General features: G+C 42.2%; 1 protein-coding gene across 1 annotated transcript in view; it reads left to right on the top strand.

Annotated features, from left to right (window-relative positions):
* LOC132581918 (myosin-1B-like) overlaps positions 1 to 19,507 on the top strand; it is a 42,963-nt gene that overhangs the window by 11,717 nt on the left and 11,739 nt on the right. Inside the window, exons 8-26 of the mRNA XM_060253386.1 lie at positions 2,869 to 2,932; positions 3,015 to 3,113; positions 3,227 to 3,330; positions 3,408 to 3,546; positions 5,751 to 5,869; positions 6,018 to 6,167; positions 7,052 to 7,222; positions 7,827 to 8,133; positions 8,243 to 8,325; positions 8,975 to 9,062; positions 9,149 to 9,266; positions 10,062 to 10,185; positions 10,371 to 10,507; positions 10,590 to 10,845; positions 16,730 to 16,972; positions 17,314 to 17,490; positions 17,576 to 17,721; positions 17,814 to 17,904; positions 18,003 to 18,392. Coding sequence (XP_060109369.1) covers positions 2,869 to 2,932; positions 3,015 to 3,113; positions 3,227 to 3,330; positions 3,408 to 3,546; positions 5,751 to 5,869; positions 6,018 to 6,167; positions 7,052 to 7,222; positions 7,827 to 8,133; positions 8,243 to 8,325; positions 8,975 to 9,062; positions 9,149 to 9,266; positions 10,062 to 10,185; positions 10,371 to 10,507; positions 10,590 to 10,845; positions 16,730 to 16,972; positions 17,314 to 17,490; positions 17,576 to 17,721; positions 17,814 to 17,904; positions 18,003 to 18,392 — 3,006 coding nt within the window. The remainder of the gene's footprint in view (positions 1 to 2,868; positions 2,933 to 3,014; positions 3,114 to 3,226; positions 3,331 to 3,407; positions 3,547 to 5,750; positions 5,870 to 6,017; positions 6,168 to 7,051; positions 7,223 to 7,826; positions 8,134 to 8,242; positions 8,326 to 8,974; positions 9,063 to 9,148; positions 9,267 to 10,061; positions 10,186 to 10,370; positions 10,508 to 10,589; positions 10,846 to 16,729; positions 16,973 to 17,313; positions 17,491 to 17,575; positions 17,722 to 17,813; positions 17,905 to 18,002; positions 18,393 to 19,507) is intronic.

The following is a 19,507-nucleotide window of genomic DNA, read 5'->3' as shown; positions in this document are numbered from 1 at the left end:
GATTGTCAATTTCAGCCTTTGCATTAGTTTGCAGACTTCTGCTTCCAAGAAACTTGGTCCAAACACCCACTGTCCATAGATGGATTAATAATAAACAACTCTCTAGCCACACCAGGAAAAAGGATAAGAAGGAAAAAGGATAAGAAGGATAAGAAGGTCCAATGGAGACCTGGCTCTTCTTATAGATACAAGATTGTATGTAACAGTCACCCCACTGATATCATGTGGACATTTGGCTCAGGCCTGCACAGTTCAATACAGGAAACAAACCCTCCTGATTATAAAAGTTTGCCTACAATGAGTACACAAAATCTGGACCAAGTTTGAACTACATCTAGACTCATTACTCATGTTTTTTTTTTCAAATGCATCTGTTGTGATCACATGAGATTTCAACGCCAGACCCAGACAAATCACTATATACCTCCAACTTAGTATCACTAGTGAAAGATTCCTTAAATCTCTTCAAGGACAGCAAGTTAAACTAGAAAGGTTACCACTTACTACAGTTTGCAACTAGGTTAGACCTCTTCATTCTTCACGGGGCAACCCAAGGAGATATCCCCAGATTTGTATACATACTGGTTTGAGCATGGTGCAAGTACTATAGACACCCTACAATTTGTTCAGTCACAACAGGCGCATAGAAGAAGAGTCTCAACAAGACAGTGACCATCTCCCAATCACTTTGGAGCTTAGTATATGCAACCTATCAGAATGTACTTTTGAAAAACTCAGCATCAGCATAGAACATGTTTTGAGCTAAAGAACATTAATCTGGTCCGAGAAAGTAGATAATCAATGCTAATATTTTACTTCCTACAAAGCATATCAGCTCCAAAGTGCTGTAAATGCCACAGCCACAGTGGTTTCATCATACCATTGTCTTATTCTTGGCTGGATGCAAACCCTCCTAAGGAAACCTCACAACTGCAATACCCAACCACTAAGGAAAAGCCAATCAAAGACCTGGTTCGATGCAGACTGCCGTGCAGAAAAAACAATCTAATGGTCAAATTCCAGCAGTGCAGGCTAAGTAATGCATCTCACAGAGCTCAAAACCCTAAAGCAGGGCTACAAAAACCTTCTAATGGAGAAAAAAAAAATGAAAGGGACTCCTGGAGCCCGCTGGATGATCCAAATTTCTAAATTAAATAAATAACAATGCAATCTTAGGGCACTTAATTAGGGCTGAGTTCCATACAGAGTCCTCAAGGATAAATTGCAATATCTCTTCCCAGCTTTGGGAATCTCACTTCCAGACACTCTGTTTGTCCAAAACAGACCTATATACTTCTCTGAAGATTCAACTATAAACCATGGCCACCAGCAATAGTTAATGAAGTTATAAAATTAATAAATTGATTGAGATTTAGCAGGGCTTCTGGTTTTTAATGTTTTTGATCTGCTGTTACCTGCCCTGAGCCCACTTGCAGGGAGGGCGGGATAGAAATAATAGGAGAAAATTTGAATCCCACCAAGTACAGTTTGTGCAAGGTCCACATTGGTCTACATTGTTAGTAAGTTATATTCAAGATACTTAGATTGAAAATTCCTTGACTTGTTAGATCAAGAAAACATACTATCGAGTAGGTTTCAGAGCTGACTATTCCACCATAGGCCAGTGCACCATTTCATGGAGAAGTAAAGCTCTAAGCCTAATGGAGCCCACTAGTCTTTGTGGATTTCAAAGCAGCTTTAGACAGCATCCCCCAGGTAAAGCTTGAGAACTCCTCAATAGACTGAAGACTCTATATACTTATTGGCTCACTGCATGAAGGAAATATCCTGAAAGTAAGATGCAGTCCTCAAGACCATCTCTCCAGTGAGATCCCACTTGACCAAGGCGTACCTTTGATCCTTGCTGATAGTCACTATTCAACCTGGCAAACAGCAATTAAGGGGAAACGTCAGAAGCTCAGCCTCTCCCCCCAAGTCTCACTGCATCTTGGATATCAAAAAGCAAAACAAATGATTAAACAGTGGTTCTGGGGCCATACCCTACAATTTTATTTATTTATTTATATTTATATTCCGCCCATTCCGTGTAGGGCTCCGGGCGGAGTACAACATATGATAAAACAACAAAATACAATAAAAACTTTTTATAACCAGACAACTCAACAGCACTCAGAACATTTTCCATATCATCACCTGTTGCCCAGCCCGGCCGTCTCACATCATGATGAGATGTGATCCCATAGAAATGGCAGATATTATTCCATTTTATAGCACAGGGGACAGTGCTGGCAGCGAAGGGGCACAGATACAGAAATATCCAATTACTCTGCAGTATGTTAACTGCTTTCAACCAGAAGATTATGTTAGATCCCTTGAGATCAAATATTGGATAATCTTTACCCATCGTGTCCTACTCCCTCAATAGCCTTGTCCATGCATACAGGGAAAGTAGAGTCTATTGAACGTGTTCTGCTGCGCTGCTCATTCTGTAATCCAATCTCAGTATATTACTCCAATTCTGTCAATTTTACCAAGAAGATATGAACAACTTTATGTCTCTCTCCTTCTTGCAGACTCTTCTCAGGAGATAACTGATAAAGTTGCCAAATCTTGCCTTTAGCCATGTGGGATATGCAAGTGGCTTATTGACTCTCAGTAATTTTACCTCTTCACCAGAAGGCATCATCATCATCGTCTCTGTCCCCCCCTCAATCTGCACTCACTGTTTTGTGCTTGCTCACTGAATGTGTCATAAAAAAGGCTATTACTGTTGGCTCTCCTGAGCCAATTTTGTTTTGAACTTGAACTCTCTCGTATCAGATTCTCAGAAAGCACTCTGCAATTTAGAAAACTCATGCAAAATCTGTCTCTAACTTTTTGTAATTAAATGCTATTTTCTCCCTTTAGGGCAAATTCATCAGAATCCACTTTGGTGCTACAGGCAAGCTGGCTTCTGCTGATATTGAGACATGTAAGGAAATTTGCCAGACATCCAACTCTCTCTGCCTCCCTTCTTTTCTGTTTTGGCTAACCGTACTTCGTTGCCTTACCAGATCTTCTGGAGAAGTCCAGAGTTACTTTCCAACTAAAAGCTGAAAGAAGTTACCACATCTTTTATCAGATCATGTCCAATAAGAAGCCAGAACTCATTGGTAAGAGGCTTTTTTTTTTTTTTTGGGTGATGGCCACTAATAATTTCTTAGCTCTAATACTTGACTGCATGACTGATGAAAATAAATCCATGTCTCTTGTTCTCTTTCTTCAGAGATGCTTCTGATTACTACCAACCCTTATGACTTCCATTTTGTCAGTCAGGGTGAGATCACTGTTGCCAGTATCAATGATCAGGAAGAGCTGATGGCAACAGATGTAAGTAACTTCTAAAACTGCGTACATCAAATATTAGCTGTTTTAGGCAGCAGTCTGATTATTGGTTCACTTGGCAGGAAGCCATTGATATCTTGGGTTTCAATGCTGAGGAAAAGACAGCCATTTACAAGCTTACAGGAGCCGTGATGCACTATGGGAACATGAAGTTCAAGCAGAAGCAGCGGGAAGAGCAGGCTGAGCCAGACGGCACTGAAGGTATATATATAATTTTTTGTGGCCACTGTGTGACACAGAGTGTTGGACTGGATGGGCCGTTGGCCTGATCCAACACGGCTTCTCTTATGTTCTTATGTGACACAGAGTGTTGGACTGGATGGGCCGTTGGCCTGATCCAACATGGCTTCTCTTGTGTTCTTATGTGACACAGAGTGTTGGACTGGATGGGCCGTTGGCCTGATCCAACATGGCTTCTCTTGTGTTCTTATGTGACACAGAGTGTTGGACTGGATGGGCCGTTGGCCTGATCCAACATGGCTTCTCTTATGTTCTTATGTGACACAGAGTGTTGGACTGGATGGGCCATTGGCCTGATCCAACAGGGCTTCTCTTATGTTCTTATGTGACTCAGAGTGTTGGACTGGATGGGCCGTTGGCCTGATCCAACATGGCTTCTCTTGTGTTCTTATGTGACACAGAGTGTTGGACTGGATGGGCCGTTGGCCTGATCCAACATGGCTTCTCTTATGTTCTTATGTGACACAGAGTGTTGGACTGGATGGGCCATTGGCCTGATCCAACATGGCTTCTCTTATGTTCTTATGTATTTGAGATGACAGATAAAATATTCTCAGATATACCAGAAAAAAACAGCTCATTCTATGGAATGCTGTATTAAGTCTAAGTCAAAACACTCAAATGGGAAATCACAGAATTTGCAGTCCCCTAATATTGCAATATTTGTTCTGGATGGCTCAGGCTAGCCAAATCTCATCAGATTGCAGAAGCTCAGCAGGGTCAGCCCTGGCTATTATTTGGTTGCGAAATCTTCAAGAATACCAGCATCAGGATGCGGAGGCAGGCAAAAGCAAACCACCTCGGAATGTCCCTTGCATTGAAAACCTCCTGGGGTTGCCATCGATCAACTGTGACTTGACAGCATGTTCACTACCAATATTGTAATAGTTATATTATTGTAATGTACAATCCTTCCCCTTGGGCATTAACTGGTGCATCTAAATCTGAAACGCTAATTCTTTCCTTGGATGTGATCTGTTTGCAAAATAACCACTGCTGTTTGGCAGCATAAGAAAAAAAAAATTCCCAGCGGGGGTTGGATGCCCTTCCAAACGTGGAAAGTATCCTTTGCTCGTGGAAAGGCTGTATTAAACCTCACACTAGAATGAGGTGCATGAATTTTTTTTTTTTAAATGTGCTGGTAGCGATCCATTATTGGGCAGGGTTATTGGATGGGATATCAAAGAATCTGAGATGTCATTTTTCTAGTTCCGAACACAATCTGCTATTTTCTTTATTTTCCATTGACCTGCCCTTCTTTTCCACTGGGCTCATTCGGCAATGAATATGTCACCAAAGGCCAAACCGTCCCCTCCCCTCCTTTTGTTTTCACATAATCCTGTGAAGTAGATCACCCTGAGAATGTAACTGATTACAGATCACTCACTATGGCTGATTCTGCACTCACCTTGTTCCGGGGCAGGCATCCATTTCTGGGCAGAGCAAGCTGGCGATTTCGCACCGGTTGCTTCACGCCGCCATTTTGTGTGGTGCAAACCCGTGATTTGCCACACCGCAGTGCAAACCCAAAAAAACAGGTTTACACAGTGGCGCAGCAAATCACAGGTTTGCTCCGCGCAAAACGGCGATGCGGAGCAACTAGTGTGAAATCGCCAGCTTGCTCCACCCAGAAACAGAAGCCTGCCCCGGAGTAAGGTGAGTGTGGAATCAGCCTAAGTGTTATGAATGAGCAGTCTGATTTATTTGGCAGAAGTCCAAGCCCAATCACAACATCACACTACATCTTAAAGTTTAAAATTATGGACTAAACCACATATTTGATTTTTATTGTGTCCATGATTTCCCATTATATAAATGCTATGTGATATTAGTATTACAATTATCATTGATTACTGTTCCTGTGTTAAAAAGATATTGGATTTATATCCTGCCCTATACTATGAATCTCAGAGTCTCAGAGCGGTCACAATTTCCTTTACCTTCCGCTCCCCCTACAACAGACACTCTGGGGTTGAGAGAGCTCTTACAGCAGCTGCCCTTTTTCAAGGACAGCTCCTGTGAAAGCTATGGCTGACCCAAGGCCATTCCAGCAGGTGCAAGTAGAGGAGTGGGGAATCAAACCCGGTTCTCCCAGATAAGAGTCTGTGCACTTAACCACTACACCACACTGGCTGTCTATGTCATTCCTCTCATATCGTTTTCAGTTGCTGACAAGGCTGCCTATCTCATGAACCTCAACTCAGCCGATCTGCTTAAAGCTCTATGCTATCCTCGAGTCAAAGTCGGCAATGAATATGTCACCAAAGGCCAAACCGTCCAGCAGGTGGGGTTCCATTAAACAAAATCTGTTGCTTGATTTAACTGTCAATAACTTACTGCTTGAGGAAAAAGACATCAATCAATTAAAAGGTTAAATCAAATACTTCCTTCTTCTCTGTGTGATGACTCCTGTCTTTATTTTGCCTTTCTAGGTGTATAATAACGTGGGTGCTCTGGGAAAAGCTGTCTATGAGAAGATGTTCTTATGGATGGTTGTTCGGATTAATCAGCAACTGGATACCAAGCAACCCAGACAATACTTCATTGGTGTGCTGGACATTGCTGGCTTTGAGATCTTTGATGTAAGGAAATAGGCAGAAAGATGTGATAATGTAATATAATGTGATGATATGGTTAGGTAACATTGATTTAGTTTAAAAGTTTCCCTTTTTATCACATTACGAGAAACTGCATGTGACCTTCCTGCCCTAAACCTATACCTGCAACTGCTACTTTTCATATCGTTGAAAAAAGGTTATAGCTTAATAGAATATTTGCTTGTGCTTCAAAATGTGCAGAAAGTTGGGATTAATTTTACAGAAAAACACATTAACAATAACACTGAAACATTTTGGTTTGGGAGACAATATTTTATTTGTTTATTTCAACTGTTTTATTTGAATCATGGAATGCCATGTCTGTAAGCCGCCCTGAGCCCGCCTTTGGCGGGGGAGGGCGGGATATAAAAATAAATTTATTATTATATTATTATTATTATATTGGAGGAACAGATATTGGATTTAAATCCCACCCCATACGCTGAATCTCAGAGTGGTCACAATCTCCTTTACCTCCCCACCCCCAACAACAGACACTCTGTGAGGTAGGTGGGGCTGAGAGAGCTCTTACAGAAGCTGCTTTTTCAAGGACAACAGCTACAAGAGCTATGGCTGACCCAAGGCCATTCCAGCAGGTAGAAGTGGAGGAGTGGGGAATCAAACCCAGATAAGAGTCTGCGCACTTAACCATTACACCAAATTGGTGATCTAGATTTAACTATAAGCATGCAAAGATCTCATATGACTGAGAAAAAGTTTGCACAAACATTTAATTAGTGCATGCTGTGGACAAGTATCTGAAGATATTCTACAAGAGAAGAGGATTGTTGAGACAAGTCTAGGACTTTGAGGACAATAAATTCCCTTGGTGAGTTGTGATGTTAACATTTCTCTTTTCCCCCCTCTAGTACAATAGCTTGGAGCAGCTGTGCATCAACTTCACCAATGAGAAACTGCAACAGTTTTTCAACCACCACATGTTTGTGCTAGAGCAGGAGGAGTACAAGAAAGAGGGAATTGAATGGGAGTTCATTGACTTTGGAATGGACCTGGCTGCCTGTATAGAACTCATTGAGAAGGTATCTTCAGCAGTACAAATGTGTGCTATCCTTTGAAATCTTTTAGTTGTTGGATTCCCATGAGCCCATATATATAATTTGATACACACAGCCCTTCAGTAAGCACAGCTTTCTGCACTGTAGAAGGCTGGTGTGGCGTAACTGAGAGTTAGATGAAACATGATGTTCAGGAGATGTATGTACGGACCATTTCCAGTCTCAGTTCCCACACCTGAGTATCAGCTCCAAATGTAGAAGGTACCACATGTATAATTTTCCCTGCAGCTCTAGGAGAGTATTTGGGAACAGAAACTGATGCAGTCCCATTCCTCACGCAGTGGCCCCTGTCAAGATTTGATTATTTCGGTTTAATCTGAGATGAGAACAGGAGTTGCCAGGTGTTTATAAATTCCATGATGTCGCACCTCATTTGGTCCTAAGCATGGTGTAAATTAGAAGTTGTATTCCATCAATTCCCAGTGTTGGATTGTGCACACTATTTTGGTTCTTGTCTGACAGATAACACTTTTTGGTCATTGAGGATCATATTTCACGTACAGTGGTTCCTAAACGTCTGTCTTTCACATCTCTCTAGCTGTCACCTTTATTGGTTTTTTTCTTGTAGCCAATGGGCATCTTCTCCATCCTAGAGGAAGAGTGCATGTTCCCCAAGGCAACTGATCAATCTTTCAAAAACAAGCTCTACGACCAGCATCTTGGCAAGTCTGCCAATTTCCAGAAGCCGAAGCCTGTCAAAGGCAAAGCTGAGGCCCATTTCTCCCTGGTGCACTATGCTGGCACTGTGGATTACAACATCACCGGCTGGCTGGAAAAGAACAAGGACCCCCTGAATGAAACCGTTGTGGGGCTGTACCAGAAGTCATCCATGAAGACTCTGGCTGTTCTGTTTGCTGACCGCCCTGCAGATGCTGGTAATGACTCAGTGGTCAATATTTATATGCAAAGAGATCTTTATGCTGAAGGGAAATATTAATATCTAATAAATCTAGGAACCACTGAACTATTTTATGTGCATTTCAGAGGGTGGTGGAGGTGGTGGTGGCAGCAAGAAAGGTGCCAAGAAGAAGGGTTCTTCCTTCCAGACGGTCTCTGCTCTTTTCAGGGTATAGTATAATCCCATAAATCCTTTTCTTTCCTGTTGGAGTCTGGAAAATGTTTTATGAAATGCCATTTTACATATTTTTGTGCATTTATATTGAAGTCACTTTGGATGCTCTGAGACAGATATAGAACCTAAGTTAGTGCAATATCTTTCTTTAGCTTTCGTTTTAGTTGCAGAATTAAACTGTTATGTCCACTTCATTCCATTCAAATCTGATGAAAGTACATTGCATATCCATAAAGAATTATATAAAACAAGAACACACACACATTCATTTCTAAAAAAACAACAACAGCCTTTAATTAGATTATACAGACAAACAGACAAGTACTATACTTAGACCAGTTGTCTATGTGCTGTAGTCATGTATTAACACAGGATTAAATACAAATAAGGGAATGCATGGTTTTAGCACAGTTTACAATCAAAATTTTGTATGATATCATCAGCACAACAGTTCATACTGAAACTACAGTGGAGAGAAATTGCTCTTAAATCTAAACAGCAGATTGTTTCTCTGCCAATGTAAAATATTACAGCCAAAGCATCCAAAAAAAAAAAAAAAAAGGCTCTAGCTGTATGTGTTTGGGATTCCTAGTAAACTATGGCTGTTTGGATTGTTACTCAAAATATTTGCTTCTGTCCTGCAGGAGAACTTAAACAAACTGATGACTAATCTGAGAAGCACGCACCCCCACTTTGTACGCTGTCTTATTCCCAATGAAACAAAAACACCTGGTAGGTAGTGTGGTGTAAAGAGATAAAGGTATGACAATACTTGTGTCTCTGGTTTGGTGCTAATTTCTGCTTTGATTTTTTTTAAGGTGCAATGGAACATGAGCTTGTACTGCACCAGCTGAGATGTAATGGTGTGTTAGAAGGCATCCGTATTTGCAGAAAGGGATTTCCCAGCAGAATAATCTATGGTGATTTCAAACAGAGGTTAGATTAAACCTCTTATACAGCTTTATTCCACATGCTGCCCTGACCTGGATAGCCAGGCTAGCCCAATATGAACATATGAAGCTGCCTTGTACTGAATCAGACCCTGGGTCCACCAAAGTCAGTATTGTCTACTCAGACTGGCAGCGGCTCTCCAGGGTCTCAAGCTGAGGTTTTTCACGCCTACTTGCCTGGACCCTTCTTAGTTGGAGATGCCAAGGATGGAACCTGGGACCTTCTGCTTACCAAGCAGATGCTCTACCACTGAGCCACCATCCCTCCCCATCATCAGCTCTTAGAAGCTAAGCAGGGTTGCCTATGGCTAGTATTTGGAAGGGTGCTCCCCAAGGAATACCAAGGGCATGATGAAGAGGGAAACAATGGCAAACCACCTCTGAAACATATCTTGCCTTAAAAACAAGTCTAGTTCACTACCCAGTGGTGCATAATGCTAAAAGAACTAGAGCTTCTGGCTGCCAGACAGTCTTAGGTTCTCCTGGCTATACTACACGCACACAGCCATATGATAATTAATTAATTAATCCCAAATACTTTCTTAATGTAACTATTTTAAAGCATTTGAACTTTTCCAGTTTAATTTGTTTGTACTACAAAATTAGATCCCTTTTGAGTCATCTCCCCTCCACTCTGCCCTAAATATCCTGGTATTTTATAACAGTCATTTTTGTACATTTTTTGTCAAAATAATTCCTTGACATGGTTTCCAGCACAAACTGTTTATAAAGCAGCTAAATTTAACTGCAAGACATACACAATTTTTGTTTCTTCCAACAGGTACAAGGTTCTAAATGCAAGTGCCATCCCAGAAGGCCAGTTTATTGATAGCAAGAAGGCTTCTGAGAAGCTTCTTGGATCCATTGATATAGACCACACCCAGTATAAATTTGGCCACACTAAGGTAAAATTTTTCTATAACCAAAAATGCAACATTTGGGTTTGTTGGAACAGTGGCAATGTTCTATCAAATCAATCATGTCCAGTACAAATCTGGACATACCAAGTTATGGACTAACTTCGACGTAAACATGGCTTTTAAAAACCTATTTAGAGAATGAGAGATTTTGTAACATTTCTTTGCTTCAGGTATTCTTCAAAGCTGGTCTGTTGGGTCTTCTAGAAGAGATGAGAGATGACAAGTTGGCACAGCTGATTACACGGACACAAGCTATGTGCCGTGGTTTCTTAGCACGGGTAGAGTACAAGAAAATGTTGGAGAGGAGGTATGAGCTCCACAATTACTTAGGAGAGTACTATCCAAGTGTTTGGTTTGTTTACTACATGACATTTAATCTTTGTCAACAGAGAGGCCATCTTTACGATTCAGTACAATGTCCGTTCATTCATGAATGTCAAGACCTGGCCTTGGATGAAACTGTTCTTCAAAATCAAACCTCTGCTGAAGAGTGCTGAGTCAGAGAAGGAGATGGCCACTATGAAGGAAGAGTTTGAGAAAACTAAAGAAGAGCTTGCCAAGTCAGAGGCCAAACGGAAGGAACTGGAAGAAAAAATGGTGTCTCTGATGCAAGAGAAAAATGACTTGCAGCTCCAAGTCCAAGCTGTGAGTATAAATAATTAAATGCTATGAAGTTTGCCTGTTCACCCCCTGAATGAAACATGACAGAAATTATGGGTTAAATTTGGAACTTTATTTACAACAAGCTGATCTGCACAACTTAGTTAACTCGTTAAAGTACAGGTTGCCTTGGGCTTGCATGGCAAGCTTCCTAATAGAGTAAAACCACCCCACCTCTGAGCCAGGTCTGGAATCCTACTGAACCTTTCTCCTCATGGCCTACACATAATTGTGTAGAGGGGATGGAGGGGCATAGTCCCACTCTGACTGCTAAGCCTTAAGGCTTGTTGTATGCCCCCACCCCAAAGAGGCCCCACTGTGCTACCCAGACTGCCAAGCTGATAGGTATGAGGATGTCCCCTATTGCTGATATCTCAGGATACTTACCAAGTTGAAATCTTTTCAACCGGTGCTTTTCCCACCACAGAGGGGAGTTAGCCTAGGCTTAACTCCCCTCCCATCACCTGCATGCTTAACAGATCATGCAGACCATGAGATGTCCATCCCAGTAGCAGACAGGTGAACCCCATCGGGCCTGAAAAGAAGCAGCAATGAGAACTTGATCCCGGAATGCAGAATCACCCTTCCACCCCCTGTGACCACCAACCTGCCTATGATGTTCTTTAGCTACTGCCTGGCCTTATCTACCCTGAAGGGACAGTGAACCCCTCTCCAAACCCACCTGGACAACATAAATTTATTGCCCAGGTCGTTCTTACCCAAATGCATGACAACCATCAGGGGAGGCAGTCCCACCGATGTGGATTCATGGAGAAAAGGTAACAGCTGGTTCCATCTCATGCCTCTCTTCCCCAGCCAATCAGCAGATGCCTAGCTGGGTATCAGTGCTGGAGCAACTGATAATCTTGCTTGACCAATATATAATCAAGTGCTAGCAAATTAGTACGCAGATGTTGGCTGTTCTTGTGTTACATCCTGCAAAGAAATTAACCATTAGCCATCAACACTTGTGCACATAAGCCCAATATGCCCTGGAGTTCCAGTGGCCCAAATGCTGAACCTCAGTTGGGCTGGACCCCATTCCAGCCACTACTGATGCTGCCCCAATGCGAAATGAGTGGTGCCACAGTTGTGCCCTGACAAGACAGCTGCTCTCAAGGCCTGGCAAGTAACTAACCAGAACTGATATCGAGTTAAGGGAAGGCCGCTGTCATGATGGAACAGTGGGTCGGCCCTCCATCCCATTGCCTGCAGCTACTATGTTGGTGCCTGTGCCCAGCACAACTCCTCCTCCTCTGAACTCCAGTAAAGTGTTTACCCAGTCCCCCTCTGGTCAATTTTTCACTGCTGCACCTTCAAGGTGACTGCATCACCCCCCCCCCCCCAAACCCTCCAAACCCACATCAGATACAAGTAAAGCCCTGTTCCTCCCATCCCAGCATGATGGACTAACAATTCACTTATTCTAAATACCCCCCCCCCCCCAAAAAAAAGCTACCATTGTGGCTACCCTGAGCAATTAAATCTCCCACTGTAATGAGCAAAGGCCTGAAATATAGTAAGAAGAATACATAAACAACCAATTAAAATAGCAGCCAATAATGCTAATCAAGAGTAGACACCCAGCAATTAAAATACAGCAGTATGCCTAGATTTAATTTTATAGGCTTCTACTAAGAAGTTCGCAACACATGTAGTAATATGGGGATTAACATCTTCTAAAAGGCAGGACAGAATTTTCCTTTTAGTAAATACATTGTGTTGGAGATATTCAGCTAAAAGTTGTCTACGTTGTGAGGCCAGGAGAGGACATTCTAAAATAATATGGGATATAGAATCAAGACTCCTAATTCACATGGACATAATAGATTTTGGAGAGGTATCTGTCTAAACCTACCAAAGAGAACTGTTGATGGGAAGGCATTTAAACGTGCCAGAGTAAAAGTCTGACAATGGAATGGGGAATCTAAAGTAAAAAATAATAATGGGGTATCTTCCCATATCTTTGGAGTATACCTAGATTGACTGCAGAGCATACAGGGGGATGTGAGGGGAACACTTTTTGGTATTCGTGATCCATAAGCCTTAGTTGGATTGTTCTTAAGATATATAATTCGTCACGTAAGAAAAGAGTGTCCACCTCAATACCAAGTTTTTGTAGTTTATGGGTAAATGTAGAAAGCCAACTAATGCTATGCCTATCTTTCATCAGGTAGTCTAGTAAACTTCCTGGGTCCGTTCTGAAATGAATTTTTAGCCAGAACTTAAAAGCCATAATCCAGGCTCTGGTTTCTAGAAGGTGTAAACCCAGCTCTGCACAAATGGACGAGTAGGGGACACATTTGGGAGCACCTAAAATCTGACGGCAGAATGATGATTGCACATTCTCCACGCAGGGACTAAAGGCTCCAATCCACAAAGGTATTCCATATAGCGACTGAGGGAGGATTTTAGCATTGTAAATCTTCAGAGTTGCTGGAATGAACTGGTTACCTCCTACTTTTTAATTTGTAAGTCTTACTAGACTTACAGCTGTACTACGATGCGTTGGCCATCTAAGGTTGTAGTTAAAGGTAATTCCCAAATACTTGTAAGCCTTCACTTGTTTGATTCCTTCTGTACCAATGCACCATTTAAATAGGTGCCAGCTCTTTGAAAAACCCAGGATTTTTGATTTTTCATAATTAATTACCAGTCGATTCAATCTACAGTATTGATGAAAGGCTTTCAAGTATTTTTGGAGGCCAATTCTGGTACGTGAAAGAATAACAGTGTCGTCAGCATATAGCAGTAAGGACACTGCTAATTGTTCTAAGAAGGGAGGGTGGCCATTCACAGCAGACATATGTTGGTTCAAATCATTCAGAAACAGATTCAAGAGATAAGGGGCAAGAACACAGCCCTGTTTTACTCCCTTAGTAATTGGGAAACTGGAAGAGAGTTGAACATCAGGGGATACTTTAATAACATCTGAGGTAGCATCATGTAGTTTCTGAGATATTGCTATAAATGCTCAGTATGTGCTCTGCCACCAACACAATTGGTGTAAACATTGTAAGACAAAAGCTCTCACCAGCTGCATGACCATGGGGGACCATGGGGGTCAGCTTATTGACCACCTGCACCATAGCTTGATTGTCATACCAAAACTTAATTACCTTATCCTACAGCTGAAGATTTCATAGATGCACTGCCACAACTATCAGGAAAAAAAAATCCCCAAAAGGTCGCATCTCTGGTGAGACCAGCCTGCATTCAGTCATGTGGGCAGTACTGAGCACATCAGGTACCCCCAAAAAAGACTCTAAATCCTAGACTGCTGGATGCATCCAAGGAGATCTGCAGGGAGACCTCCAACAGCACTGAGCTGTGTCTAAATGACGCCCCATTGTAACCCATCAGGAATTCCAGCCACATATGCAGGTCAGCCTTGATACCCCCAGAAACCCAGATTTGATTGTGAGGGTTGGGAACTTCCTTAAGGCACAAATTCTCCACGTAAGCACCCTTCCCAAGGCAACCACCCTGCAAGCAAAATTCAGTTGTCTGAGAAGCACTTGCCACTCCCAAAGCATAAGGCTTCTCTGCGTGCACACCTGCTTGAGCAAAGCCAACAGCTTGGCCTACTTATCTGGATAATAGTGCGTGACCCTGTTAGTACCTGCCTGTTGTCTAAAGGCCCCCTCCAAAAAAAGGAACTAAACATCTCAAATGTGCACAAGAAATGGAGCAATGCTTGGGCAATGGCATGTTGACATAAACACAGCCACCAAAAGCAAAGCCCAACAAATCAAAGTTGTGAGATAACTGAAATAACTGAAAAGCTGACTTTCCCATCAATGCACCCCTACCATTTAGCCATTATCATCATTGTGCTATCAAAGGAAGAGCAACACCCCATTTCCAGTTTCTCTGGGAATTCTATCACCACGCTCCCATGTGGGTAAGTGATGAATCAACTGATACTCCCTTGGTGACTTCTTTGGAACCACCCCCACAGGGGAGATGTGCAACATAGGCATGGGTAACTCCTTAAAGGGCCCAGCCACCCTTCATGCACCTCCTTATCTATTTTTGCTGCGCAATGTGCCCGAAACTTGTAACAAATTTCAAGCTCTTGGCCATGCTATGCCTCCTCTCCCCTTCAAAAGGGATTCTGAATCTCTTTCTCTGAACCCGTCCTCCAGATACACCATGTCCCCCTGGTGGGGGTACCTCCTCATCAAGGAACTTAACACCTCAGGCTTGATTGGGCTGTGCACTCTTCCCAGGGGGTGCCTCCTCTAGCCTTTTTGGGACCTCTGGGGTCCCATCCAGGATGCCTTCCCCTGTGGCCCTCTAGCAGGAGGCTACTGGGTGAGTGCCTCCACATGTACTGCAACTGTGTCTGAACTTGTATGGCTTCCTCATACACCTCCCCAAGGACTTGAAGTCCCAGTAGACAAAACAGCATCAGGTCACAGTTCATATTACAGTACATGCAAACAAACAAACACTGTGATATGCTGGCTAACACATTTAGTAAAACCTTTTAAAAGAATCATACAAATCTTCTGTCACGTTATAAAGAACTACAATCCTGCAATATTGTGAAGAAAAGTCCATCCAGTGAGCACCCAGATATAGGCTCATTTTGTCAAAGTTTTCCTCAGGAGTATTCTTATTTACTCCAAAGTTATCAGCCTCTTGTTACAATTCAGTGTGTGTGTTGGGAGCAAGCCAGTCCTGAACCTCTTCTCTAACCAGATGCAAAAGCTTTTTGCACGATAGTTTTGCCTCCACAGCTAGGAGGCCACTGCTACAGACTTGCCACCAGGTCCCAGGCACTCCATATGCACCCTGGCCCCCTCCACCTGCAGTGCCACAGTTCTGTCCTCTCTTGAGCTTGTGCCATACTGGAGTAATGTGGAGAAAGGCAGCCATCACATAACCCAGTCAGTGCTCCCACCTCCCAATTGGGCAGCATCTCCCAGACTAAGCCCTGCTTGGCTGCCCTTCTCCTTGTGTTCCTTCACGAGGATGTGGGGGAGCGGGCATATGCTGGTGCCCGCCCACTCAGCAGGCACTGGTCATTCTTACCATAAGCATCTGAACTTAGCATTATCTTTTTTAAAAAAATGCTGGTTTTTATCCATTTAAATGTGAAACTGTAGTGTATCGTGCTTAAGTTAAGCACCGCGCGCCATGCAGCAGAGGCGACCAGGGGATTCCTCTGGTCACTCGACACAGCGCGCGAAGGTACCCCGCCAATCAAGACCTGTGGCGGGAAGTTTGACTGGCCAGGATTGGTCTGGGCCAGCGAAGGGGCAGTTCCGGGCAGTGTGTATATAAAGCGGGTCCCAGCCCATGTTGCCCTGTCTTTTTCCTGTTGTAATGTACCAGCAATAAAGCATGCTGTCTTCAACACGTCTCGTCTCCGAGTACATTACAGAAACCCTTTCAGAGATTTTTAAAACATAAAACTAATTGCATTTATGCATAGTACATGAGAGAGAGAGTATGAAAGGAAGGAAGTGTCAATAACAAGCTTACATTATGATCCTGTTGAAATGAAAAATAAAAAGTTCATGGATGAAAGGTAATAGCTATGATCTGCCTGGTGTGTTATGTATGACATACTACTTTGAAAAAATATCTAAGGTCGTTTGTGATTCTTGAAAATATTAGTAAACTAAACAATGGATGTTCTTACCCCAATACAACTTATTATCTTAGATTTGACATAATAAAAATTTTAAAAAGTGTTATAAAATGTAAATTTTCCAATATAAACATTTTTATACTAAATTGATGGGCATTCAAATGAATGTACAGGAGTTAGACACTAAAATACAATGTTAACATAACCCATTCAAAAATAGCTAGATGGCTGCAGTTAAAAAAAAAAAAAGGCTATTTTTATTTTTAGGAAGCTGATGGCTTGACAGATGCTGAGGAGAGATGTGACCAGCTTATCAAAACCAAAATCCAGCTGGAAGCCAAAATTAAGGAGCTGACTGAACGAGCAGAAGATGAAGAGGAGATGAATGCTGAGTTGACAGCCAAGAAGAGGAAGCTGGAAGATGAATGCTCAGAGCTAAAGAAAGACATTGATGATCTTGAGTTAACACTGGCCAAGGTTGAAAAGGAAAAGCATGCCACTGAGAATAAGGTACTGACCAAAATGCACTCAAATCCATAACAAATAGTAAGAATGAATTTAAGGGTTTCCAGGTCTCCTCTGGCCACTTGCAGGGGATGGGGAGGTGAGTAAGATTGCCAGATTCAGGTTTGGAGACGGAGCCTGAGGAGGACAGGGACCTCAGTGGGATATAATGCAGTAAAATCCACCTGCCAAAGCATACATTTTCTCCAGAAGAACTGATCTCTGTAGTCCAGAGGTGAGCTGTGTTTCCAAGGCATTCTGAGTTCTCACCTGGAGGCTGGCCTCCCTGAATGTATACTGTGATTGCATAGTATAATCAAATTCTGGATGTATTTCCATTCTAAAAGGTGAAAAACCTTACCGAAGAGATGGCAGTCTTGGATGAGAGCATTGCCAAACTGACCAAGGAAAAGAAAGCCCTCCAAGAGGCCCATCAGCAGACCTTGGATGACCTGCAGGCAGAAGAGGACAAAGTGAATACTCTGACCAAAGCAAAGACCAAGCTGGAGCAGCAAGTGGACGATGTAAGCACAATAATATGGCGAATAACCACTCTGAGATGAAGGTAAATTTCTGTCGGCAGGGTCTTTATGACTTCCTTGTCTTCAGCTTGAAGGGTCACTGGAGCAAGAAAAGAAGCTTCGCATGGACCTTGAAAGAGCCAAGAGGAAGCTTGAAGGAGATCTGAAGCTGGCCCAGGAATCTACAATGGATTTGGAGAACGATAAGCAGCAGATGGATGAAAAGCTTAAGAAGTAAGCACAGTTTTTTCTGGAGGAACTTTGGGGAGGTCTTTTTACCATACATTAGATATGGACTCTCATGTGTTATGTTTTGTTGTGAAAAGGAAGGACTTTGAAATCAGCCAACTCCAAAGCAGAATTGAAGATGAGCAGGCCTTAGGCTCTCAGCTTCAGAAGAAGATCAAGGAGTTACAGGCAAGTTGCATTGTTGTCTCCTTGGCACTGAGAGAATTCATTCATCTGAGAAGCAGGTTTGACTCTTTATGGTTGCTTCCCCCTTCTTGTTTTTTTAGGCCCGTATTGAGGAACTGGAGGAGGAGATTGAGGCTGAACGCGCATCTCGGGCCAAAGCAGAGAAGCAGCGGTCTGATCTCTCCAGGGAACTTGAAGAGATCAGTGAGCGCTTGGAGGAAGCTGGTGGGGCAACTTCAGCTCAGATTGAGATGAACAAGAAACGTGAGGCAGAATTCCAGAAATTGCGCCGGGATCTTGAAGAGGCCACTCTGCAGCATGAAGCTACAACTGTTGCTCTCCGCAAGAAGCATGCAGACAGCTCAGCTGAACTTGGGGAGCAAATTGATAGCTTGCAGCGTGTGAAACAGAAGCTGGAGAAGGAAAAGAGTGAGCTGAAGATGGAGATTGATGACCTTGCCAGCAACATGGAATCTGTTTCTAAAGCTAAGGTATGCTTCAGCAGTTTGCCAATTTAGGCTACATCCTCAAGGCTATTTTCATCCAGCTTGTCTTCAAAAATGGAGTGAGATGTTTCACAGCACCCACACAACAGTCTCTTCTGATTGTCCTCTTTCCAATTTTTTTCCCATCTTTGATCCAATTTTCCCCAAGCCTACCATGCTCTGATTTTTCTAGAAAGATATAAAAGGATTAGTAACCCCTCAGGATGTTAGTATGTGCATTATGGAACCTTCTACCCAGATTAGTGCTATTTTACTGCTAGAAAACATTGGTATAGTATGTAGGGGGGGTGGGGTTAAGCACAAAAAAGCCCTCCGGGGAAATGGCAGGAGGAGGGACGTGGTATCCATGAGGGGATGACTGAGGAAAATGTGTAGAAAATCCCCATATGATATGTAGCATTGCTTCTGTGAATGCTTCTATTCACAGCAGCAATAAATTCACAACACAAGCATCATTATATAGATGCATCCTTAATGTAAAGTTATTGTATTTATGCATTTGTGGCTTTGTGTTAAATTGGAATCAGATCATCATATTGGTATTATTTTAGCACTTGTGAAAGAATGAACGAATAAAAGTGTAGTGTTTAAAAAAAATGTCCCTGTCAATATATAGTGTACATTGAGGTTCTTATTTTTTCTTGAGTGAGATTCAGTGCCATCCTAAGGAGAGTTATATATTTCTAGGTCCATTGAAGTCTAAAGACTTAGAAAGGCATAACTTGCTTAGGATTAGCATTGATAATGGATCCTATATACAGAATCTCTCCTGATTATTCTTTTTCTTTTATTAGTTACTTCATTCTCTAGACTTACCTTATTCTCCAGAGCTTCATGTTTAACGAACATTGCCTTTTTATTTAAATGTCTAAGTATTCTGATACTTTATTTATTTATTTATTTATTCATTCATTCATTCATTCATTCATTCATTCATTCATTCATTTATTTATTTATTTAAATTTCTATCCCACCGTCTCTGCAAGCGGAATCAGGGAGACTAACAACATACATTTTTACAATTTAACCAATAAAACTACAATTTAAAATGATTTAAAACACTTAAACATTAAAACATTCTATTTCATTTTTGGTGCTGT

Source organism: Heteronotia binoei, chromosome 13 (genome assembly GCF_032191835.1).
Source record: "Heteronotia binoei isolate CCM8104 ecotype False Entrance Well chromosome 13, APGP_CSIRO_Hbin_v1, whole genome shotgun sequence".
Taxonomy (NCBI): domain Eukaryota; kingdom Metazoa; phylum Chordata; class Lepidosauria; order Squamata; family Gekkonidae; genus Heteronotia; species Heteronotia binoei.
The sequence above is the reverse complement of the archived record's forward strand: the minus strand, read 5'-3'. Positions and strand labels throughout refer to the sequence as shown.